This window comes from Lepidochelys olivacea (assembly GCF_965140295.1).
Source record: "Lepidochelys olivacea isolate rLepOli2 genome assembly, chromosome: 4".
Lineage (NCBI taxonomy): Eukaryota > Metazoa > Chordata > Testudines > Cheloniidae > Lepidochelys > Lepidochelys olivacea.
In genome coordinates this window covers 122,032,391-122,059,285 of record NC_140414.1, presented here as the reverse complement: position 1 = coordinate 122,059,285, position 26,895 = coordinate 122,032,391, and the positions used below count along the sequence as shown (strand labels likewise).

At 41.4% G+C, this 26,895-nt stretch overlaps 1 protein-coding gene across 1 annotated transcript; it reads right to left on the bottom strand.

Moving 5' to 3' along the window:
• Positions 1 to 157: 157 nt before the first annotated feature.
• On the bottom strand, positions 158 to 26,850 carry WDR1 (WD repeat domain 1). The gene is made up of 15 exons (XM_084627285.1): positions 26,612 to 26,850; positions 26,104 to 26,225; positions 21,913 to 22,003; positions 16,978 to 17,125; positions 13,666 to 13,846; positions 11,584 to 11,661; positions 10,639 to 10,719; positions 10,301 to 10,534; positions 9,310 to 9,397; positions 7,900 to 8,056; positions 6,996 to 7,083; positions 4,776 to 4,886; positions 4,141 to 4,314; positions 1,706 to 1,850; positions 158 to 1,094 (listed from the first exon to the last, which is right to left on the bottom strand). The coding sequence occupies exons 1-15, from the start codon at positions 26,625 to 26,627 to the stop codon at positions 985 to 987; spliced, it is 1,824 nt and encodes a 607-aa protein (XP_084483411.1). The 5' UTR covers positions 26,628 to 26,850; the 3' UTR covers positions 158 to 984.
• Positions 26,851 to 26,895: the final 45 nt, after the last annotated feature.

Here is a 26,895-nt window from a genome sequence, read left to right as displayed (position 1 = left end):
GGCAAGCTTGACAGTGAATTGTAGGGTGGGGAAAATGAGTGATATCTAATCTAAACAGTTTGTTAATAGCTCTGTTGTAACAGTGTGTATTTCTGGAAAGTGCAGAAGTAGCAATCAGAAAACATTTAAATTGGTTTGCAAAAATCACCTCAAGTCATAACAATGATTCACTTTGTTTAATTCCTGTACTGAAACAGGTGTTATAATTACGGCAAATTTGTTTACATCAACTTAATTCTTCTCAAAAGGAACCAAATTTATCTTTCAACAGAAGCTAAGGTTCTCCCCTGACACTGAAATGACCAGACATTCCTCAGTTGTTCATAAGGTAACAACGATGTTTCTGGAGTGAGAAAATGCCAATAGAGTTATTTGTAAACATTAAACCGACAACAGTAAGTACATTTAAAATCCCATATTTCCATCCTAAAATAACCACAAAACTTTGACAGGAAATACATAGAGTTTATTATGTGTGTACCCCATTTCATTATGTGGAGGAGGAAATCTGAGGCAACAGTTTGGTGCAGTACAGACAAGCAACATAATATACAGTAGCTGCACACAGCTTGATTTGTTTTGAATCACAACTAAATATTCTTACTATGACCATTAGTACAGAAATGTTCTGCAATTAGAAAAAATGAGAAGTATTTCTCTCATGCTGTACAATCTCACAAGGACTCTGGTAGAAAATAACTGATCATGTTTAAATTTTTCATGCCAACTTGTTCGGCTGTTGCCTCTGGAATGTTCAGCACAAAGGTTAAGTTCCAGACATAATTTAAGTGCTTTTCATGTGCAAACTGTTACTGGCTAAAGCTTTCAAAGTACATTTAATTACAGATATGAACACCCTGTAAAGATATGAGGATATGATAGAAGACCCATAGGCCATTAGAATTTTTTTTTCTTTTAAAGAGAAATGCTATGTTCCACTGCAGTAGTTCTAGTCCCTGATGAGGTCCTTCCAAGTAGGACTGTTCACTTGTAGGAGATAGACCATTCTTTGACAGAAGCATCATGGGATGTTGTTACCAGGGTATGTTCATCCAGCCATGCCAAGCTGCTTACATGATGTAGTCTATGAGCGTCTGTACAGATGGAAGGAGATGAATTTTTTAAAAACTCACAATTTAATATTAAGAATTGATAGGTTATCACAGTCATCTTAGGACAATATTTTTATTTTGAAAAAAATTTGAATTAGAACATAAGAACGGCCATACCGGGTCAGACCAAAGGTACCTCTAACCCAGTATCCTGTCTTCCGACAGTGGTCAATGTCAGGTGCCCCAGAGGGAATGAACAGAACAGGTAATCACCAAGTGATCCATCCCCTGTCGCCCATTCCCAGCTTCTGCCAAACAGAGGCAAGGGACACCATCCCTGTCCATCCTAGCTAATTGCGATTGATGGATCTATCCTCCATGAACTTATCTAGTTCTTTTTCCAACTGTAGTGCACAAAGTACTTGTAAAATGCAGTTGCCTGCAAAGTGCACTTAGTGAGTGGCCGTCTTGATCCGTAACAGTTAGAATGTTAAAATTACATTACAGAGGGTAGACTAGATGTCTCCACCCCTATCTAGGAGGAGGAGAATTGCTAGTGTAGTTCTGACAGAGAAAGCACTGTCCATATTTCGAGAGAGACGAGTAATTCTCAAAACTAAACCTTTCTAGCAAAGAAGAGGTGCACAACGTACCTGGTATCTTGACTCTGGTCTCTGGGTCACTTAAGGTCCAAACATAAACCATCATGTCCATGCCCCCAGAGGCAAAATGCTCATTGTCTGGAGACCAGGCAAGGCAAACAATTTTTGCATGGTGTCCATAGAAGATGTTATGTTCCTATTGTGGAGTTATTGGGAAAATGGTGTTATTTTACAGACTTCAGGTAGCTATTCTTTTACCTGTGACATTGTCCCTCATTAACAGGCAACAAATTTTAATATGTTGCTAGAAAAAGTTAATATATCTGTATACCCCAGGTACACAGTAAAATTCTAACCTAAGTGCCTTTTACATTTGAAAAGCATGGTTATTGCACAAGTCTGTCATGGGAGTCATTTAAAATGTCCATTTTATGTTATTTCTATAAACATCTGAAAGGAGCCAACAGAATTCAAACCAAAGTGGATCAAAAATGGTAGGACTGGATGTTCAAGTTTTCAGCAAAAACAAATTGGAGATCCTAGAACTCTCAAAATGTCCTGCTCAGCCTCAGCTGTAGCACAGAAGGGGTTGATTGAAGCCTTTGAAAGCAGCTGTACAGTAGGTGTTTTGAGAAACAACCTATACTTGATGGTGACCACATCCTGAATGAAATCTTTCCCAAACACCCCCCACTGACCAGAGCACCCCAAATCAAAGTGGCACCAGCCTCTGCCACAACAGATGCAAGACTTCTACAACTTTCTAGATCCCCAGGTTCTCCACATGTGGCGTACCTCATCCAGTCCACTAAGTGCCCCAACAACTGAGTGAGTGAAAAAGACACTACGCTCTCAATTGAGCTCAGACAGAAAAAATGATAGAAAGGAAAAAAAACATAACCGTGGGCAAGCATTTCTCACAAAAATGATCACTCCATATCGGACCTCGCAGCCCTTGTCTTCAAAGGGAACCTATACAACACCTCCAAAAGATGAGCCTGGGAACTTAGGACTGATCCTTGGTGTCCAGCAGAGTTTAATACAGACACTGGATGTATGGCTCATTACAATTATCTGTAACCCACTAACCCTCTGTCCTACAACAACAGAGGTGTTAACTACCCATGGTCACCTTAGGTGGTCTCTTGAATGTGGGTTAAATACATAAGTGGAACAGATAAGGAATTAACTGTGACACAGGGTATGCCTACACTTAAGATGGTACAGCACCACAGCTACACCACTGTAGTACTTCAGTGTAGCCACTACTTAGGCTGGTGGGAGGAGTTCTCCTGTTAGTATAGGTAATTCACCTCCCCAAGAGGCAGCAGCTAGGTCAAGGGAAGAATTCTTCAGTCAGCCTAGTGCTGGCCAGGGGATAGCTCATATTATGTCGCTCGGGGATGTGGGTTTTTCACACCCCTGAGTAACACAGTTAAGCTGACAATTTTCTAGTGTAGACCAGGTCTGTGCATCTTTCCCAGATGTGAAGAAGAGTTCTGTGTAAGCTTGAACGGTTGTCTTTCCACCAATATAAGCTGGTCTGATTTTTTTTAAAAAGTAACCTTGACCCACTTCATCTTTTGAGAAGAGAAACCTTTTTAGTTCTGCTCAGAGCCAAGAGTGCAAGACAATAGCATGGAAAAAGGAAGAGCCCCCCCGTCCCCACCTCCTCGACATTCCATTTCAGTGCAATTTCAGTCCAGCTAATTTAAAGGCTTCATTCTCAGTCCTTGCTTTCTTTTTTTAAAGAGAGCATATGGATTATCCCCAATTCCTCTTCTGCCCATTTCAGTGCATGGCCTTCACACAGAGTTAAGCACTGTGGCTAACAAGTTTTATTAGAAAGTGCATCTTACAGTTCTGCACAGATTGCAGTCTAATCAGACTACTTACTCCCTCAGGCCAACCCAGTTTCCAGAAGTTATGGAAATCTTTGCTGACATGCACACTGATGGATAGGGAAAGACTTGTTCAAGGTCACTGTGCGTTGGTTGTGATTGAGGTTTCCATTACAGACACACTACAATGCAGGTCAAATAAGGAACTTGTGAGACCCTAGATAGTTTATGTTGAATAGCAGCAAGCCTACCACAGATCAGATTGCCCCTCCCCCTTGCAGGTCACACCCTGCCAAGTGATTTTTAAAAGGCACCTCTGATTGGAAAGAACTTGTTTTCTCTATTTTTCTCGTTCTCTAATTTGGATGAAGTTAGTATCTTTTTTCTAGTAACCAACCTATGCTGCTCTTTCCTTCCCCTGACCCAAGGTCATAATTTTGTTTGAGACTTCAAAACTGGCTGTTGTGAAAATCATCTCAACAGGAGATACTACAGAATTACACACAAGTAGGCATTAGTGGCATTTGACTTTTTACCCCCAGTACAGACTAAGTCACACCTGGCTGTGCCTTTACTTCTACACACAGTTTTAGGACTAATAAATACTTTTGTTGGAAATCATAAGTCAGATACAGCAATTCTTACCGCATAGCCATCAGCAACACTAAAGACAGTGACAACTTTGTTTGCATCACAAACTGCAAGAAAGGCACCATCGTGAGAATATGCCAGGTCAGTCACAGGACCTTTAGCTTGCAAGGTCTTCTCATCGATTTTCAGAGAGGTTCCTTGGATTGAATATAGATGGACATTCCCATCCTGCAAGTTAATAATGAAAATCAAAGCTTTACAACAAAAATCAGGAAGGTTATTAAGTTAGAGGATCATATGCAATTATAGGTATTTCTCCCTTTGAGAGATACAGTCAGTATTTTTAGGGTATATTGGCCACATGTCATCAAATTAAAAACATGCTACTGCTTTAAGACATGGGCGGAGAGTTTTGAGAAAAAGCTTACTTGATAACTAACTAGGGAGAATATGTTGGGGAATGTATACTAACCACAAAAGTGGGAGAATCTAATGGAAGGAGGCCAGAAGATAGCAGTTTAACAAAAAGCCCAACAGCACAACTTTAAATTAAAAGCAACAATATTCGTATACTGCCAACTTTGATATCTTGGTGCAGCAATAGCTGAGTGATGTTTAAAGAACAAGCATAACTAAAAACCCCACAACCATGGAATACTGTTCCAGTGTTCACAAGAGTGTATCCTTACCAGGCCTCCCACTGCAGCGGTACCACCTCCTGGGTGAATGGCCACCACTTCTGGTTCATAGCCAGGGTCATCAACTGCAAAACATTTCTTCTTATTCTTCATCAAGATGATCTATAAATGTAGAGCAATGTACCATAGAGACCATTAGGTTCAAAATGCTTGACAGGCTATAGTGTCTCGCCATACATACTAGTGCACTCTGCTCGTCAGCCACAATAGGAGTTACTACTTCATTGGTTCAAAAGAGTATTGAGATTCATTCTCATCTATACAGATTAGAAGTGTATAAAACACCTATACCTTGCGACCAAGCTTTTTCCTCCTATGAGCATTTGACAGGGATGCAGGTACTGCTGCAGACCGCCTTCAATCTACTAACTGCAAGCAGTCAGGACATGCTCTTGCATACAGTTAGCTGAAGTTCATTTAGTCACAACAAAAGAGGGGCATGAAGAACTCAAGCATTTCAAGCAATGCCTACTATCTTTTGTTGGGATGACTGAGTTACAAAGTACAGGCTGTTAATATCATGTGCAAAGGGTCATTTTGCTGTCCAGTTACAGTTTCCCATTAGAGGCAAATCATAACTAAAAACAAGTAGTTTGGATGACGCAGTTGAGATCATGAAAGTCCAACCAACATCCTTATTAGTCAAAAGCATTGCAAAGGAATGTAAGTATGGGTGGCTGGTGAACCCTGGGCTTGGGGAAGCAAGTGGCCAGCTCACCCTTTTTGCCTGAGGCCCCGCCCCTCCTGCCAGAGCCCAGAGGCCCTCCCTCCCCCAACTTGCCGCCCCCCGGAGCACAGGCTGGCCCTCCATTAGTCCCAGCCGCAGGGGAAGAGCCCCCCACAACACAGCACCAGGAAGCAGGAAGAGGTCTGGGGGCTGAGTGTGCGTGGGGCCATGCAAGGCTGTTTGGGGAGGCTCAGCCTTCCGTGGCCTTTGATACCCATTAATGTAAGTGCGGTTTTAAACAGACACATCCCTGAAGAAACAAGGATCTTTGGTTCTGCTTCATTTGAATCATGCTGAGGAGCTTGAGTAATCCTCCAACTATCGTAGAGTGTGCTCCAACAATAGCCAAGAGATCCATATCTATGGTGCCAGGTGATAAGCAAGCTGTACACCAAAGATTGATATAACAGCATAAGTGGACTAGCCTGCCAAAAGTAACAAATGTTTAAGCAAGAGACTAAGAGGAGAACTAGTCCCTGCTTCTATATTTTTACTACTGACCAAGGTCCTAAAACTGTTATACTGACCATATCCAATATAGTTATCAGCGACTAATGATTTTGTGTTTCTTATATTAGCAATAATCTCCCTTCCAATTTTTTTTTTATTTTATTTAAAGATGTTAAGTATCTATTGGGATTTTGGTTTTACATCTGTATAATCACTGTATGAGCTAGAAGGTTAGATATGTATTTGCTCCTGCTCATTAACAGAAAAAGCTACCTTCCATATTTAAAGTGTTCACACACACCCACCAAAAGGAGAAAAACAAATTAAAGAAGAAACCAACACTGCTGTAATCAACACTGGATTCAAATTTCAGGTAGATTTTCATGTTGACTCAGCCTTTTTAGGCCACTAAATCCAGTGACCTCATTAGAGGCGTATGGCTACATACAATTCAGGCACTGGATTTAACAAACTTCGCTTTTCTACCAGTTTTAAAGTTTGATGCAACCCCATAGCATGGATGCAGGTATACCTTGATACTGGTGTAATGCATCCACACTAGAGGTCTGCACCAATTTAAAATAGACAACAAACTGATTAAAAAAAATAATCAGTGCCAACACTGTATTTAGACAAGTCTTACACCAGCAGATTCTTTGATTTAGTTATGTTTGTACAGAATTTAAAAATAGTAAGGTGCTATGTAAGTGCTACCATGGGCTAACATTAACAGCTGATCCACATTGACAGCTGCCTCTACCAACATAGAATCCCCCACTGAAATAAGTTTTAGAAATTTCTTAGTGTACCAATGACATACTCAGAGCATTAAATACTGTATAGGTTACACAAGGCATGTCTACACAACCAGACCCCTGCAGCTGGCCCATACCAGTTGACTTGGGCTCACAGGTCCTTACAGCAGTGAAACAGCTCTGCAGCCCGAGCCCCACAAGCCCTAGTTGGCTGGCCCAGGCCAGCTGTGGGGGTCTAGTTGCTGTGTAGACAGACCCAGATATTATCCTGATACTTACTTGTCCAATGCATATAACTACTGTATATCCACCAGGACCAACAGCTAAACATTTTGGTTGGACATCCATTTTTACAACATCCTGGCCACTGAAAAGAAAAATACAAATTGCTTTTCCGTGTCTTTATTTTATTCATGTACAAGTCTCAATTCAATAGTCAGCCATTGAGAGATCCTTGAAAAGTTACCATGAAATAGGTCTGCAATATGCAGATTCACAATCACGATCTACAGCTGGATTCCAGTCTTAGGGCTTATCTACATGGGGACACTTGAGAAAATTAACTTGTTTTAAAATTTTTAAAGTGGATTACTTTACCCACATTAAATTCTCATGGGGATACTCCGATTCAGAATTAAAAAGTGACCTTAATTCATCTTAATTTTACTTCAGAGAGATAGAGATAGACTGGGTAATCCTAAAAGGACTCATCTCCTGAGGAGGCAGGATTGGCGTAACCACAGGGGAAAGAATGGTTTCCAAAAAGAATCTTAGAGCTTGTTTTCCTCTGATACGTGGCTTTATATAGTACACTGTAAGAGCTGAAGCACGCTCTCTCTCCGATATATCTATATCCTATCTAGTGAAGACAAAACCCTACAAAAGTCATGCAATACAAGACAGATATATCTGGCTGCCTAAAAAATAAAAATAAAATCAGAAAATACTAAATTAGTCTTATGTGGGTAGAAGAAAAAAATTTAAATGACTATTGTTTCACAGATAAAGCAAGTTGGGTATTGCAAGCATTTCTAGGATTTTCATGGTAACTTGAAAAATTTTCTCAAGTTGTATGATTAAGCTAGTCAGCATTCCACACTGTACCAGTGAAATTCTCTTGATGCAACACAAAAAACACAACCCAATACATTCAAACACGACCAAATATGGTAGCCTCACTAACCTGTAGTCTCTCTTGGTTAGGCTAGTATAACGCACAGTGTCATCCATACTGCAACTGACCAGCTGATCCAATTCATCCACAGCCATTCTAGAAACCTGGTTTGTATGTCCTTTTCCAGAAAAGTCATCATTCTCCCCAGTTTCAGAATCCCAATAATGTGCAAAGTAGAATTAAGAAAGTTTTTCTTAGGAGTGTGGGGGGGGGGGGGGGGGGAAGGGGAGGAAAGAGGCTTGCAGAAAAAACTAGGAGTTCCAACTCCCAATTCCAGATAATGAAAATGAACACTGACTCAAGTATTCCATAAAGGAATTAAATAAAATATTATTTGAATAACCATTTTAGAACAGTAAAAAAGTATTGGCAAACAACAAATCATTTAGTGTTAGGTCTCAATGCCTAAGCAACACTTGCCAAGAGGGATACGGATAGGAAAAGTAAAATGAGTGTTTTTTACACAAAGGACTAGTCAATCTGACATGTTATCACCATGAAGGCTTCTTCCTCAGCAAGCCTTCAAGTTTGCTTCATATATTTGACAAAAGATAATGCAGTTACTGTGTGCATTATGTTCACAAGGAGCGTAAATGTATTATACATCACATGTTGTTTAAGGGAATATATAAAAAAAATTGTATAAACTCACATTTGCCTGTTACAGAAAAAGCTAATGGCGTTCTGCTCTACAAAAAACAAAACCAAAAACTCTCGCAGGCTGACCCACTAACCACACCCTGACCCACACCCTAGATCGCATTCCATGTTTATTGCTCCACAGACCAGTGGGAACTGGGATTATTATATAATTAATAAATGTGCAAATTCTCTGGGGGTTGGGGACCTGATTATGCTTGAGACACTGGCTAGATAAGGAACAGTAACGGTAAGACTGTCACCCACACATGAGGATAAAAATTAAGGCCATGATAAGGTGGTGAGAAACTTGCAGCTCTGAGAACAATGCAGAAAGCTATGCTTATTAGTATATAAGCCCAGAGGCAGAGCAACAAGGAGTTCATAATCCTTTCAGTTTAGGGATGACTGGATTACCTCTTCTGTTCATTCCCTCTGAAGCACCTGGCATTGGCCACTATTGAAGACAGGATACTGAGCTGGATGGACCTTTGGTCTGACTCAGTATGGCTGTTCTTATTAATGTTAATAGGGATTCAGGTAAGACTATTGTGGTATCAGGAAAGCAAGTTATTAAGAGAATGGTAAAGATTACAGGTAAGTGCCATGTATAGTACAAGTTAGCAGGAATTTGGTTCAGCAATACAATTTTATTCAGGAATGTCAGAGGAAGTTATCTTGTCTTCAGTAAAGTGATTTAAAAAGTTCCTAGAAAGTAGCATACCCATCTTAAAGAGAAGTGGGACTATAACACCACCATTTGATCACCAGAAAGGATATTAATGTGTCCATCATGACTTCCAGAGTAAATATAGGATTTTCCACCATTTTTATGCACGGTCAGACACTGAACTGATTTACTATGACCCTGTGAGAGAATATAATTAGTGGGCAATTCATTTCTCAGTTATTCAAACTAAAAAAAAAAAAGCAATCTATTCACAAAGTGTAACCGGTAAGATTTAGAAAGTAACATCACATCTTGGTTTTGGTCTTTGTTCAATCTCAAAGTTCAAATGACTAGCTGTCTAGGTCTGTTTCAAGGAATCAATACATTAAAAAAAGTGTTACAGTACTGACATTTTCATACAAATTCTGAAGAATTAAATATTCTGTAATATGAATAGGTATACACTTATTTTTGGACAGAGATCTCTTTAGGACCCTTTCCACGCATATGTGTTATGTTCCATCATAAGCAAGTTCAGTGTTTACAAGATGGTCAAATATGGTCACCTACACATACTGGTTGCCAGAACTACAGCAACAATAGTTAAAAAAAAAAAGAAATCTAGGACACAGGTTTCTAGTTCATGTAAAATGTAAGCTCCCATGGGATTGCTTTGTCACCCTGCCAAATAATTCCTAATATTAGAGCTTGATGACATAATGAACCATATCTCCATGTTCATAACAGTTAGCACTTGCAGGACGATGAAATAAGATGCCCATGGGTGGTATTCTAACTCAGGATTCTTTTAGTGTAATTTTAAGCATGTTTAAAAACTAGTGTGGAAGTAAGCTATTTTATTAGCATAATTAAGACCATTACTCACCTACAAATTTGCACAAAGTATAACTACTATATTTGACTGTTATGACTCAGGTGTTAGTCAGTGATACGCTCAGCAATATCCAAGCTTGACGGTTCAAAGAGATTCTTTACAGCCACATTTTAATGGAACAGTTACTATTCCCAAACAGATTATTGCTAAAACCAAACTATGTGCAGCAGAAGGTGTCTGCTGCAGTGTGATCAAGGTCACCATACCTTTATGACACGAAGAGGCTTATTTGGGTTATTCTTATCCAAATAGTTAATGTAACCAGAGAGGGAGAGGCTCAGTAAGTGGTCCTTCTGCCACAAGCAACCCAACTGCTGATCCAGAACATCTGATCCCATGTTAAACGTACTGACAAGAGAGTTAGCACCAACATCCCAGATTTTAGCAGTTTTGTCTCCAGAAGCAGAAAGCAAGTGACTGCTATCAGGGCTCCAGCTAATCTGTAAAAACAAGTACCTGCCTTAGTATACCGAGTGCACTTTCCAGCAACAACAGTATAAGATATTTATTGTGCTGCAGTTATGAAACACAAAAAAATACTTACAGCATAAATGCCTCCATCATGAGCCTTATTTCCACCCAGAGCACAAACTTTCTCTCCAGTCTTCCCATCATAGACAAAAATCTTTAAAAAAAATTAATCACATAAGCATATTATACAAAGTGACAGACAATTAGAGGAAGGCTTGCACATATACAATCTCCAAAATGTATTATATATACAGCTAACTCTTTGCTGCAGGCATAAAAGTTAAGTCTTCAAGACAAATGCATACTTGTATATTAAATATTTAAGGTACCAGAGGATGTTCAGGCATTCTAAATAAAAGCAGCAAGCTGTTCCATGCAGGAATTCTGACATCTGAAATATTGGAAAGTATTATGCTTATGGCTCCTACTGTGATAGCTGCAGCTCCCTGCTAGTCATTGGAATCTGCCCATATGCAGGGAGCTATCCATGGCAACAGTGCTGTTGTAATTCTCAACCTCCTAAGCTGATAAAAATGTGTAGAGGTAGGCTCTTACCTAGCCATTTATACCGCACCCACCTTCTCAGCCAGTGCAAGGAGTCTAGCAGTGGAAGCACCAGCATGGCTACGTGGTGGTATAAGATCAAGCCTTTCCATAGTGAATTTGAGAATTTGGGGATATTTTCCTTTGAGTCTGAAGAAAGCCTGGCCGCTAAAAGCTGTAGGCAGGGGTATCATCCCCACAGCAGATAGGTAACCTGCGTTGGGGAGGTGCAGCAGTAAGAGAGATAAACCGGTGCAGTCTGATAGGAGCAGCATCAGGTTTTTGTAGAACAGCTGCTGCTGCAGTAGTATCATGGGAGGATAATGACAGTTCTTAAGTCTGTTTTCTCACAGTAAAGAGAATCAGTATGTAGGCTGTGGAACTGCTCCCCAAAACCCCATCCCCCTCAAAGATTGTAACTCACAATTATTCCCCTCCCCCACACGTGAATATCAAGGTGGCAGCTCATTTTTACCTGGCCATCTGCACTAGATGTAGCAAATCTGTTCCCATCAGGAGAGAACCTCACACAGTTAACAAAACGGCTGTGGTCCTGCAGGAGACAGCAATTAGCACCCAGCCAAAAACAGAAGCGCTTTTTAAAGACATCTCATATAAGTTACTTGATCCCCATGAGACCCATTCATTTACAGTGAAATTTTCAAGCAAGAGACTCTCCGCCCTACACAAGCCACAGACTGGCTGTGAGGAAGAGGCCGACAGTGGAAACTTCTGCACCGTCTAGCACAGGTAAGCATGGAGGGTGACAGACATAGGTCAAGAGCAACCACAGGATCCATGGTTCTGCAGTTCAAATAGCTTTAATGCAGCATACAAATCCGATCAGAAGTAATCACCATGGCTTTAGTTAGGAGGGAAGAAGGCTGAACGACAGCCCCCATCCCATTCAGGATTGCTATTTTGTCTCCACCCCCCCACATCTGGTCACTTCATATGTATAAAGCCTTAGGAATCAGGCTTCTGCAGGTGAGCTGAATTCCACCCATAATAATCAGAAAAATGCATCAGTTTTATGCCCAATGCTTATAATACTCACTGATTTGGATTTTGCTAAAGAAGCTGTTACTGAAAGCTGAACGGTCTGAGGCTGAGTTGCCTATACACAAATCTAGCCACTATTAGTGATCATTTAAACCTTCAGGAATTTGTTCTCCAAGAGGATTGTTCACACTACAAAAAATCTAACAACCCTGGCAGAGAGTCTCAGAGTCTGGGTCAGCAAGGCAGATGTTTCCACTCAGACTTGGAGACTCTTCCACCACCTTGACAGGTCTGAGTCCAGGCTCCAGCCAGAGTGGGAATATCTACACTGCTGTTTTCAGCTCCGTAGCACAAGCCAGCGTTAGCTGACCTCGGTTCTCGGACTCGCTGATGAATTTCCCTCCCCGCTTGCAGTAGACATACTGCAAGAGAGCCAAAAAATAAAAAGTAGCTACTGAAGTTCAAATGTATATTCAGCAGTAATGTCACTTAACTGATTGTGGCACTCTAAACTGTTCGTTTGCGAAGTCTAGAATGGAAAAAGGACTAAAAAGCACTTAAGGTTTAAAGTCAGCTTAAGCCACATGCAAACAATAGGTTTCCAATTGCCTTAAAATTAATCGCCAGGTTTAAACTTTTCAAGAAGACCTACTAGTATGGTAAGGACCTTCATCTGCAACAGCGCCAAGTGGCAAGGCCTACCCAGAAGAAGATAGGCCCCAAGTAATAAGGCCAAGAGACTCCCTAAGGGAATACATAATATGAATGGTTTGGATATAGTCATTCCAGTATTTGGAAGTTTTCACATTGCACTAGTGCAACACAAACCAGAAATTAAAGCTGACTTGTTATTTTCATTGTCCAGATAGAAAGTAATAGCAAAGGATGAACGTTAGATTTGTAATTTCAAGTTTAATAACCTGTAGTAATTTTTCGAGATCTAGGCTAACATTTTCAAAGCTGCCCCAAGGGATTTGGATGCCTAATTCCTGTTTAGAATTGAGAATCCAAATCCCTTAAAGAGATTTGGAGATTCCAAACCCCTCCCCCGCCACAGCTCCCCCCGCCCCCAAACTAAGGACTGCTGAAAGTATTGTTAAGAAACATGGTAGAATATTTTGAAATTGCACTAAATGAAGGAAACAAACTGCTCCTCAAGATGGGATACTGAAAATTTTGTTTCCAGTTACACTTCCTACAAACCCACAAAAGGGTCATGAAAGCCAGCACAGAAACAGATCTGAGATGACACTAAACTTAAAATTATACGGTTTTGAAGAATTAGTTTAGAGTTTCCTTTCTAACCCATCATTTATTTTGTTTTTCTGAGCTTGAGCGAGACCTTCAATTATCTTCAAACATGGGTTTTAAAAAGCTACTCAATGCTAAATAGATTTTAAACTGGAAACCAAGGTTTTGTTATGGCAATGAGCTGTATCACAAAAAACTAAGTGTACTGGAGAACTGTGAAGACTTTTTAGTATATATCCATACAACTTAACACAGAGACATAACCGAACTTATGTGCAGAAGGAGAAAAGTAAGTTAGACTCACGCTTATTGTAAACTTGAATTTGAATGGCGGTCCCTCAAAGAAAGCACCACAATTGTCATCACTGCCAGTTACTATACGATAGGGCCTTGTTTGTTTTATATCCACGCTGTTGATCACCTTGTTGTGTCCAGAGATCTCTCCGACTGAAGAGCCAGTATCCCATAGGAACACTGCTCCAAATCTATTTAAAGATGACACAATACACATAGTCCATAAAATAAAAATTACATGAAGGCTAACTCCTTGAGCATCAGTAATCTGCATTGAGTGCATGCAGAGAATAGAAATTAGGTCATCTAGTTAATCTCATGCAAGTGCAGCATTGTTCCCTAAAGGATATTCAAGTCCTTTGTCTAGGAGACAGAGTCCAAAAACTCAGACGAGGATGACATCTGCCACATGTACCAAGCAGAGAAGCAAATATACAAAGCTTTTTAAATTAAAAATATCCCTTGGATCTCACTTTAAGGGATCAACTACTTAAAGCTTACTGAGAGGAGCAAGTTGATGTCCCAGGTGGATAATTGCTACAAAACAGATAATGGATAGTATGGAAGGCTGGAATATAAAGCAGCATCAAGTCCATCATATGTAGGGTCAAATTCACCATCCATTTTGGTCTATTTCACAGTCATAGGATTTTAAATATTGTAAATTTAATTATTTTAGCTATTTGTGAAATTTCAGAAATAATGGTGTAATTGTAGGGGTACTGACCCAAAAAAAAGGGGGGGGGAGAGAACGCAAAGTCACTGTAGGGGTGGTTGCAGCACTGCTACCCTTACCTCTGCGCTGCTGCGGGTGCTGGGCTCCCAGGCAGCAGCTGCCCAACTCTGAAGGCAACGCTACCGCCAGCAGCGGCACAGAAGACAGGAGGACATGGTATGGCATGGCCACCCTTACTTCTTCGCTGCTGCCTGCAGAGCCGGGCCCTCAGTCAGCAGCCACCGCACTCCAGCCGCCAGCTCTGAAGGCAACAGCACAGACAGTGGTATAGTATGGTATTGCCACCCTTCCTTCTATGCTGCTACCAGCGAGGTGCTGGGTGCCCAGCCACTGCTCTCTGGCCGACCAGCTCTGAAGGCAGCGCAGAAGCAAGCATGGCAATACTGCACCCCCCCGGCATATAACCTTGCAACCCCCCTAAAACTCCCTTTTGGGTCAGTTCCCCCAATTTGAGAAATGCTGGTCTCCCCCATGAGATCTGTATAGTATAGGGTAAAAGCGCATAAGAGACCAGATTTCACGGTCTGTGATGCGTTTTTCATGGTGAATTTGGCAGGGCCCTAACCACGTGATTTAGGACAGAACAGTTGATTATTGCTTTAAAAGTCCTGTAGGTATCTACAAGCTGTTAGTGAAGTAATTAGTACTTCACCTATGCTGACCACCACCTAGAGGTCTCCAAAATAACTTCTTGTAATGTGTTATAGCGACACAGTTCAGTGAACCGCAGGAGAGAGGGACACGAACTACTGAGTGACGAGAAGACAAATCTTAGCATACCAAAGCATTGGCAGTTACTATTTCAGAGGCATTTAAAAAAACCACAAAAAGTTAAGTCTATAACCACAATGCATTAACAAAACAAGTTTTATCAGAACACATGAAAAATCCTTTGTCAGCTTTTGTGTTTTTAAAACAGTAAAAAATACTCATTGCCAGAGTAATGTAGTTAAACAAGCTCTAGACCATCATTTCAGCAAGTTTCTAAAATGAAGCTAGATTTGCTAGAAATGCAATACGATTCGTTAGGAAACCTTAATAACTTTGCTCTATTATTTCCTAAGTTTTCCTAACTTCTGGGCATTTTAAAAGAAACAAAAATAGGAACGCTGATATGCAAGTCACCATACACATTTCTTCAGTACCAACCCTTGAGACATTAGCAAACAAACTGATGCAGGAGGTGTCTCCCCAAAGCATTAAGTTAGGAGTCAATATACAGTAGAATCTCAAAGATATGAACTCCAGAGTTACAGATTTACCAGTCAACCGGACACCAATCAGGCAGCAGCAGCGACAAAAACAAAAATACAGCAAATGCTGTACTGCCCTGGGGCATGGGGGGAGGAGGAGAAAAGGGGGAAAAAAAGATTTGGTGCTTCTGCCCTGCGGGAACACTGGGACTCAGAGGAGAAGAGGGAGGGGGGAGTACTGTAGTTTCAGCCACACTGCTCCATTCCCAGCTTCAGCCCCAGCGCTCCCCCCATAGCTAACCCCCTGATGTGTTCCCTGCTAAAACTAGGAGCAGAGCCATGGGGCACCCCCCATGGGACAGAGACCAGGGACAGAGCTGCAGGGCTGAAGCCCTGAGCCCCAGCGCTCCCTCTGGGTCTAATGCCCTGCTCTGATGCTCCCACAGGGCAGAAGTCCTGACCTCTCCACACCCATGCCTAGAACCCTGAACTCCCCATCCTGCAGTTGCAACCCCTCCCTCCCGCCCCCAGTGGCTGAAGTCCGTAACGTCTTTTTCAGAGTTACGAACAACCTCCATTCCCAAGGTGTCCATAACTGAGGTGCTACTGTACCAACCACTTGCACAGAACAGTAATTAGTCTTAAGATACAGTATGTGGTCTATGCCTGGAGGCCACTCTTGCTGGATTTGGTCCCCATCTTCACAGGTCTGCCAACCTTTTGTACTAGCAAGTGTACACATGTACCCGATTGAAGCTATACAACAGGCACATCTAGCCTGACAGACAAGAGGCAATTGGTGGTGAATTATGTTCTTATTGCACTTAACTGCCCCCCAAATCTAGTTGTGCTCATGTGGAAGATGCAAATATAAGTGTGATTCTCTCTCCCCAACAACACATTTTGTAAAACATTAAAGTTTTTAAGATCCCTCCGGTTCTCCCTGCTTAACAACCCCCCTCCCCCAAAAAACAAAAAAACCACCACACCCTCTGAACAGAACAGTCAATCTTGAATTGATTGTATGCAGTGTCGTAACCATGTCGGTCCCAGAATTAGCAAGACATGGCGTGGAAGGCAGTATCTTTTATTGGACCATCTCACCCACCTGTCTCCCTAATCTTGAATTGCTACCATTTAAGGAAGAAAAAAAAAGGGTCGTATGCTCTAGAAAGGTCTATTTTAATGGCATTGTGCTTCTCCAGTGAATAAGCTACACACAGTTCAGCAGCTGTCAAATGCTATGTAAAGAATGTTGCTACTAAACAACGAATCTAGAAGTCTAAACAAGGAGTGCGACACACATTTCTCTTAGAGGAGCTGAGAGCTTTCTCCATCACTGATTTTGTTTTGTTAGGACACAATAGTTTACAGTAGATTGCGAATTACTCACTTCTCCCTGCCTTCCCCCACAGCGGCAAGCCTCTTGCTGTCTTCAGTCCACGCAATATCTTTTATTTTTCCTGCAAATGGCTGATATTCATACTTCAGTAGGTGTTCCTTCTGGGTGGTATCCCAAATTCTAAGCTTTCCAGAGACATCTGCCATAACACAGTAGTACATGAGTATCATTGTTCCAGCAAGTATCAAATAGTCACATGTCTCAGCCATCTGTCACAGTAAAAATTTTCAGCCTTACTGATTGCTAGTGCTAAAAACCTACCATCATATGCCATTATACAGACTAAGATTCCTAAATAAAACTGAATCCAATAAGCATTAAAAATTGGAGAGCTTTAAAATCATATATTCAAAGTTCAGCATGCAGAATTGATGATTACAGGAGTGTCTGAGGTAGGAACACATCTGCTGTGTGTATGAGAGTCAGGCATTTGTGCAAATATGACTCTAAGTCTCCCAACCACAAACACAATAACCTGGCCTACTCTGTGCATACAGAACTTAAATGCACATGTATAAAGTTTAAAAGCTGGATTGCTACCCAAAGGTCAAATAAGTGTATTCAACAGTCGTTGGCGATCCCTCAAAGTTGAGGATGATGGACAATCCAGGAAAGACAATTTCAAGTTGTTGGAGAGTCTGCAGATGGCTGAGGCGGCCTATTCTAGAACCAGACTCTTCCATGTTGCAGACATTTCCAAGCAGATGGGCGAGCCTGAGCCCTGGCCTGCTCAGTCAATCCCATTTTTCCATTATTCAACAGTGATGTCATGACAGGCAAGGAATACAAGTCTATCTTTTTTAGACCAGAGGTCTCATTTATGCCTAATATTCTGAGCATGCATTGTCGCTTGCCTTGAATCAATTACCACCTCTTCAGAATACTAGAGAGGTGTGGAACATGCTTCAATTCAGAGGAAATATTGTGGTGTTGCTAGTCACAAGCTGGGACGCTCTGTATCTCAGGGGAACACCCTACAACCGCATGTTCATCTTTATAAAATGATTGTGTGGTATCCAATGTAAAGTTTGTCATGTTGGGTGTCTTCGGAAGGCTCATGATGCACTAAGCATGGTGGTTATAGTAACTGTTACAGTAATGTTATAGGTTATAATTTCATGTATATAGTTATGAGGCTCAAAATGTATCTCCATGGCTTAAAGCAAGCATAGGCAAAAAAAACTTTCCAAGAACAGAGAGGCAGTTAACACCTCATTAGGGCACGTATGGGACAAACCCAGCTCAGCCTCACAGGAACAAAGGACGTCGGCCTAGGCAGTAACAAAAGAATGTTAAGACTCTTGAGGGAGTCACCCCTCTTCTTTTGGTCAATTTGGAACTGCAATGAGGTAATGCTCACCTGACTCTGAAGGGGGTTGTGGAGGATACGCAATGCCAAGAGGGAAGAAAGGCCATGATAAAAAGGAGAGTATCAGAAGGGTAGCCTTATTAGTCTGTATTCACAGAAACAGCAAGGAGTCTGGTGGCACCTTAAAGACCATACATTTATTTGGGTATAAGCTTTCGTTGGTAAAAAATCCATTTCTTCAGATGCATGGAAGAAGTGGGTTTTTTACCCATGAAAGCTTATGCCCAAATAAATGTTTGGTCTCTAAAGGTGCCACACTCCTCATTTTTATTTTTTTGATAAAAGGGAGAGACATTTGCCATGCTCTCTCTCTCCCGCCTACATCTACAGACACCACACACCAAATGACTGAAGCACTGATCAAAGGGGAGAGCCTGGCTGAAGAGCAACCAGCCAGCCTGTGGTGAGAAGTATCTAAGTTTGTACTAATAAGATCAGCTGAGAATGCGTTTTGTTTTTATTTCATTTGACCAAATCTGACTTGTTCTGATTTATAGTCACTCAAAAATCGATCTTTATAGTTAATAAATTTGTTTATTCTACTTGAAGCAGTACATTTGGTTTGAAGTGTCAGAGACTCTCCTTGGGATAACAAGCCTGATACATATCAATTTCTTTGTTAAACTGACAAACTCTCAGAAGCTTGCAATGTCCAGCGGACATAACTGGGGACTGCAAGACTAAGGTTCCTAGGGATGTGTCTGGGACCGGTGATATTGGCTAGTGTCATTAGGTTGCACACTCCAAGGAGCAGCTTACATGCCAGAGGTTGTGAGTGAACAGCCCAGGAGTGGGGTTCTCACAGCAGAGCAGAGTAAGGCTGGCTCCCAGAGTCAACGACTGGAGCGACCTAGCAGATCACCGGTCCAGATAACACCAGAGGGGAATGTCACAAGTAGAACATTTTATAATTCAGACAGCGTTAGTCTTTTGTAATATAAAAACGCACAAAATAGATTTGTATTAGGCCTTTAGAAAAGGCAGTTTGAAAAAGTTTGCATATTAATCTATTCCACCCAGCAGAATTCAGGCTTGTGTATTTAAAGTTCTGTATATTTATATGGTCCTCTTCAATATAGTATCTGGCCCCACACAACACCCTAGGTAGGGATTTATTATCCCTATTTTACATATAGGGAAAGAGGCACGAGGTGGATTAAGTGTTTTTTTGAAGAACACCTACAAGTGTGTTATTGAACCTGGATTCAAACCCATTATTCCCAAGTCCAAGTCCTGTACCCTGCCCACTGAAGTATCACTTGAAGACAACATCTACATTAGCATTTTGTTATTGCTCCTCGCCCCTCTCATCATTTCTCTACTGCTATACTAGCAATGGTGGGAACACTAGCATAAGAAGCGTGCAGGCCTCTGTGCCCCGGGTTATGTAATTCAGCTCAGCAATATCAAGGGAGAAAATGCAGGCATGGTTGTTTCTCAGTGACATTTAAGACTTAATGCACAATTGCTTCAAATTTTAAAAAGTGTTTTGTTCCTAAACAAAAAAAAAAGTGACAAACTTAAGGGTTAAATGTATAATTTTGATCTGTGCTCTGTATAGTGGCAAGTTACTTACAGGGTATGCCCCAAAAAAAAGTTAAGGGAAGACTTTTGATACTCAGTGTTTGAGTATGTGGTAGGATGGATGATGGCTCAGATGCCCCTGCTAGCAGACTCAGTTAATAATGATCTGTGCTTAGCAGCAGCTTCTCCGACCAGACCACAATTGAGGAAAAATGCAGCACTGATCTCAGTGAGGGGGGACCTCACACACTACTGTTCAGAGTCCCTCAGAGTGGAATTTTATATTTCTAATGCTCTGCCTATTAACAAGAATAAAGTAGATGGGCACTTGGGCAAAGTGAAGTATCAGCATAGAACAAACCCAAGAGTGCTGGGTTTGGGGCAGAGAGACACCACACACAATATTTTAAAAGGAACCAGTTTGACAAACACATGGACTGCGCGCCAGGAAAACCCTGCCTTTGATACAGACTAGTTTATAAGGCTGCACCCTACCGATCTGTGCTCAAAAGATATGTGCAAAGCTTGGGATATGCATGGAGAGGTCGGGGGGGGGGGGGGGGGAAGAATCACTGAAACTTCCCCCAAATTCAAGATTCTCCATTTTATCTTTCAAAATGGCAGAGAGGATTTAGGTGGTCCCACTCAGATTATTGCAGAGTTGTGCCCCCACTCAACATGGCTGTAAGAGCGCGCTCTCATAGAAGGTCCATAGTGGCTCTTCTATTTACAGAGAGTATGTACAAAGAATATGCACACCCAATGTTCTGTGGAACCTGGCTTCATGGAACCTCCCTGTCCACAGCTCAGCTTTAACGAAAAAGCTGATAGAACCTCTGTGAAGGACCTGGAGGTCTGAGACTAGATCCAAAGCCATGGAGTGGTTCTACAATAAACTGGCCCATAAGATCTTCGCAGTGCTGTGTGGCTATTCAGGAACTTAGTTGAAACCAGGATTCCAGCCTGGAGCAGACGTCATCTTGCAGACTCCAGAAGTCAATTTGGCATGTGTTCACATTTGGAAGGTTTTATTCTCAACCAAACGGGTTGGGAACTTCTTTAAAAAATGAATATGAAGACAAGTTAGGTGCCTGAATTCAAGTTAAGAAGTTTCCTACTTGTCAATACAGCCACCATGAAAGTGTTATGTAATTTTCTTTTAAAAATCTTTTTGAAGTACTTATGGTTTATTAATATTTATTCTCCAACACGTACCATCTTTAAAGTTTCCTTTATTCATTTTTGTCCTTTCATCTGACAATCATCAATTCTCTAATGGAGCATGGCATTAATGTAGATTCGGGTCCTTGTTTATACAATAGTATCAAAAATAAATTTTAGTTTCTGCCAGGAAGCCAGATGATGCAGCAAGGGCCTCGCTTCGTGTAGATTCTCAAAGTTTTCATAGAATCTTTACACAAAAAGTTTGAGAATCAGCATTCTTTCCCTGCTAAGTTGCTGCAGTGAAAGCTGCAGTTCAGTTTACAGTGCTGAGAGATCAGGCCAGCACCAAGGAAAATGAGGACCTTTTTGTGTGCAAGAGTGAGAGAGACACACACACCCCCACACAGAACCAGTGGCAGAATTTCATTTTAGAGACAGAATTTGACACCATATTTACAGCTTAGAGAACTTGTAAAGGGCAAAAACCAAAATTAAAAAAATCCACAGTTCACTCCTAATGCTGATGCACATACAAAGCATTCACTATAGCTAAAAGGACCATTTATAATAAGGTAATACACTTGTACACAGACATAAAATTAAGTTTAGAGTAGAGTATATTAAAATAAATTTTGGATTTAAACTAAGAAGTATCACTTCAAAAAGAAATAATACACTACACTGTCTCCTCCATGGGGAGACAAGTTTAACATTAATGGCATATGATTAGGAAAAAAATACTTATTTTTGTTACAGCTTTGTTAAATATGATCAAGCTGTATAACTAAAGTCTGCGCCACTAAGTTTTACCTAAGCATTTTAGCAGTCCTGTCCCATAGCTCATACCAGAATGCGTTCTGATACTTTACCTCCAGAAGCTATGTAGAATCCACTGGGAGCATACTTGGCAACCACAACTTGATGGGCATGCTCAGTATAGATATCAGCAATTGCTGGATTCTACAGATGAAACAGAATTAAAAAGTTACAAGATGACATTGTGAGTTTCAGACAAAAGAGAATCAAAATTGTTTTAAAACTGAGACATTGGAGATACTTAAATCCCATGTATACTAAAGAGGAAGGGAGAACAAAAAGTAAAACATGCCGCTGATCAGTGGAAACTTACTGTTTAGTGTGACAAACAATACAGGGTGTAACATGGCTGCAGTTGTGATAAGTAATATCCCTACTGGCCAATCACACATTAGCGTAATTCCCAAAATACCTGTATACAATACTGGAGGTTGGCAACTCATTGACTGATAAAAACTAAGTTGCACTGGAATGCAGAGAGAAAGGGTTCCAGAACAGGAATCAAGATAAAAGCACTTAGATAAAACAGGAATCAAGATAAAAGCAATACAGAGAACTGCATAGAACGATGGGTAAGTGAGAGAAGAACGTAATGTTCCACTTTGTAGAGTACTAAGCATGTATAAAAGTTACTTCAGTAAAATGTGCCTATAAAGCCTTGCCTATAAAGCCTTAGAACAAGAACATTAGAGAGCCCTTTGCTTAGCAGGATATATGCACCTGTAGTTTCTGATGTATTAATACTGTAAGTCTTCACTGTTAGAACTAGAGACATTTTACAAGAGTTGCATCAGCAGGCACAGGAGATTACTTAGTAAATCAATGTGGATTGAAATGTCCGTCTTTTGGGTAAGCTAATTTATAAGCAGCTTTCCCCAAATGGATTTCAACAGAAGGGCTAATATAGAAAAAGTTTTTCCTATGATCAATAGGAAAATTGGGATGCAGAAACAGTCGCATCATTGACTGTCAAGACATTACAATTATAGCTTTTATGCTACTCTTTGGAGAGGTCTTCAAACTCCATAGCAGAAGAGACACTTAGGTCATTCAACACATGCTCAGATGCCTCAAAGTTTAACCACAAAACTGAGACAGTGAATGAATGAGTGTTGATGACTGAGGAGCTCTATCATCCAGACCATATCAAGGAGAGTGCCATCAAAACACAAGAGGTACTTGTCTATATTTGTTATTGCATATCATAACATATATTTATTCCACAGAGTTATGACTGTTCACGTGCAGCATACCAGCTAAATAAATTGCAGAATAGTCCAAAAAAATTAATCAGTTCACCTTTCATCTCCAAAACGACTTGTGTTGTTTGGTCAAAAGGAAAAAAGTGTGGGTGAAATTGTTTTGATGCTGTAATTCATAAACAAACATTTGTTTGACTGCATCATAAAAATCACTAAGTAATATAGTATGATTCGATCATGTGCTCAGGAGAAACTGGACCGTTACAGAGTAGGTACTCTGTATTAGAAAGCTTGCAGGCTTTTTACCAGGAAAAGGTCTTGCTCTTGCCAGTAATATAAGTCTCTCAGAGATGTAATGTAGTTTCTCAAGCAAGGGTAAGCTTTTCTATTTCTGGTCTAGAATACATTTATACTGGTTGAGTGCACTTCTAGCTCTGGCAAGTCAGAAATTATTGCACTATCAAGAGTCACCCAATTCCCTGCGACTCTCCATTTTGCTGGGTGATTGAATTTAAGTAAGCAAAACATGCCAGTCCTACAGGTCAAATAAGTTCCTATTCCTCTCTATTGTAGTTTCATCTCCGATAAGTTCAGGAGGCTCTCTGTATACTGCATTCTATTGCCAACATCATGAGTGGCTCCTGTTTTATAGCAGAGTTACAACAGCTCACTGAAGCTAAGTGGATAAAAACTGGACTTAAGGGGCACTGAATTTAAGACAGTTAAGCTTCTGGGTTTTTGTTTTTTTTTTTTAAAAGCCTACTGCTGTTAAAGCTTGAGTGCCAAACAAACTAGCTTTTTTTCCAGTTTATTTTCTTTGTATATTTAATAGCACTATTTCCACCCAATTACAGTCAGTTCCCTCATTTGCATGCATCTTTCACCCAACAGGGAAGAGCAAAACATTTGTTTAGAATTAGAAGTTATGAAAGGACCAGAAAAATTAGGAATGGAATGAATCGAAATTCAGGGGCAGGTACAGAATCTAACACCATCATTAACTCTTTAAAAAAAAAAAAAAAAAAAGAGGACCAGCTAGCAGGAAAAGGAGGCAGGGACATGTTCAACAAGACAAAAAAACCCAGAATTCATTGAGCTAATGTGGCCCTTACACGGATACCAGAGCTGCTTAGAATAGCTTGGAACTCAAACTGCCTCAGACTTTGCAGGAAGAGGCACCCATATGGAAGTAAAATATTCATGATATATCAGGTCTTCTAAGTATCACTGATCCCTCTTGCCTTAGCAGTGCTTTTCCAACACATCCAAGACGTCAATGTACTGAGTCACGTTTTGGACTTTTGTCATAGCTAAGAGACGATCCTCATCAGCTCCCAAGTACTTCACTCGGGACAATGGATTTGTAAGACACGAATGACCTGTCTGGTTTATTGGCTAGAATGAAGCAGTCCCAGGTGGAACTTAGAGTTATTCGATTGTACAGGAGTCGAATGTAGTGTTCTCCAAGGGTCTGTCCCTTGTTTGTGCAGACATGGGGGTAGAGTTATTTGTCTAGGCTTCCCTATTTTTGATGGGGAGTGTTTCAGAGACTAAGTCAATACGTAGTACAGGCATAGTCCTTTACCAGGAAGAGGATTATTTCCATTTAATAATACTATTAAATTGAACCAAAGACTACGATGCATTCTTTTGTGACATTAAAACTGACTATTGGAACAAATTTTCTAACAGGCTGCAGTCAGCTGATAATTACCAGAAGACCCGCCCCCTGCCTGCCCTTTTACTCTTACTTTTATAGCATACAGAAACATTTAGGTATTAATTTCAATGTTATGACTAAATCAACTGGCTCAGATACATTTCTGTGCATCTGTCATGCTACATAATTTTACCTTCTTAGCTGAAACTTTTGGTATCAAGAAGACTGGGACATTTTTGCTGTTGTGGTCATTTAGCCAAGATGTGGGACCACAACTATGACGAAACATTAAAACTAGAGCCCAAGGAAGTTTTTTTTTAAAAAAGAAACTTAACGTTTAAAAAAAATAGAACCAAATACTAATTTTCAATGTTATGGAAGGCACTTTCAGCACACTGGCAGCTAGATAAGAGATTTGGATATACCCAACAAGTGGGAGGGGGAGCAGAAATCCTGGAGAACCACTGTCAGAGACAAACATATTGTCATGGAAAGCTGAAAATTTCAAGGATCTATAATCGTCCCACCTGTAATGGTTTTTCCCCCCAGAAACAAAGTTTACATTACATTAAAGCGGAAGGGGAAATGAAGGAGAATAGGGTGAGGAGTCTCATTTACCATTTTAAAAGACTATATTGAATCTGGAGCCCCACAGAATAAAACAACAGCTCTACAAGTCACCTTTTGCAAGCATTTCAATAGAATGCAATCTTTGCAGCCTGATTATTACCATTTAAATGGCACATTGTTCACTGATGATCACCATGTAAGAAACAACCTACTGAACATACCTGTTTTATATATTTCATTCATATGTAGTGCAGTTCCCTAGGATTAAGACTAAGAGCTTTGAATATGCAGATATTACATAAACTTTCAGTCCAATAACTCAGAGCTGTTTCGAGTTCTCAAATGCAACAGAGTAAGCTACACAGCACTGGATTTGATTTGTAAGACTGTGTTTTCTCCAAGAACACAGCTTAGCTCAGCAAGTGGGGGTATTTATTAACTTAATAAATCTATTTTAATGGATCCCTAGGTCCCATAATATATATATATATTTGAATTACCATATTAACAGGCCCAAGAAGAACATGGAATACCAATCCCATCCTAAATTCTACAGAAAGGGACGAGGGGAGGAGACTACACAGATTTTGCAGAGATTTTCTACAGATTTCTGTAGTCCCCTCCCTGCCCACAATTTTAGGACTGAGTCATACACCCTCCCTTCTTCATCACAGACATATCTGACCTCAATAGAAATCCCAAAGTATCAGAAACAAGCCAATATGGGAAAGCAGCTGGAAACAAAACAAAACAAAAAAATTCAGAGGAAAGAACTACACCATGAAACAAACAAAAACTGTAGAATACATTACATCAATGTTTCTGATGACGACGCATTTTCCATTGGTATACAGAAAGTTGTTGCCCTTGGGATCCCCTCCAATAATTTTGGAGACACCTCTTTCAACCTGGGGGAGGCTGGCAAACACTTTTTCTACAAAAAGAAAAAAATACAGAGAGATGGGGATATGGGGCATCACCAGTCAACGTCTTTCAGAAGCAAGGCAACCCGCCCCAGGGTCTGCGGCTGAACAGCCACTTGTTGCTGCCCCCAGAGCCCGGGACGCTCCGCACCCGGCACAACCCGGGCGAGCCACCCTGGAGCGGCGCGGGGCGAACGTGGGGGGGGGGGTGTCCCCCGGCGAGCGAGCCTAGCGCGGACCCAGGCACCGCCCGGGGCAGCGGCAGCGCAGGCACGGCCGGAGCCCGAGCAGGCGGCTCCCGGCGCGCCGCTCCCCAAGCCAGCCGCCGGGGCGGGCAGCCACGCGAAGGCGGCTCCCTGCGGGGCACGGGAAGCAGCCGGGGGCCCCCCGCACTTACTGCTCTCGAACGGCATCTTGGCCCGTTTGTTCCCGCGGCCGGAGGCAGGCGACGCGCTCGGGTCCCAGGTGGCGGTGGCGGCGGCGGCGACCCAGCCTCTCTCTGCTCCCGCCCCAGCCCCAAGCTGCAGAGCAGGAAGCGCCCGCCGAGCTCGCCGCTACTCCCCTGCTTTGACCATATATAGTCAACTCCGCGCTCGCCGAGGAGCGGCGGCTGCTCCCCACCGCCGCGAGCCCGCGCCCCACGCCCCGCCCCGGAAATGCCGTAGGCTCGCGCCAGCCCCG

What these genes read in the sequence shown, in the direction of transcription:
- WDR1 (XM_084627285.1), bottom strand. An exon ending in GTGGGGGAAGGCAGGGAGAA is followed by an intron (nt 13,847 to 16,977) that starts GTGAGTAATTCG and finishes ATCTTTAAATAG; the next exon opens with ATTTGGAGCAGTGTTCCTAT. An exon ending in CCGCTGCAGTGGGAGGCCTG is followed by an intron (nt 4,315 to 4,775) that starts GTAAGGATACAC and finishes ATTAACTTGCAG; the next exon opens with GATGGGAATGTCCATCTATA.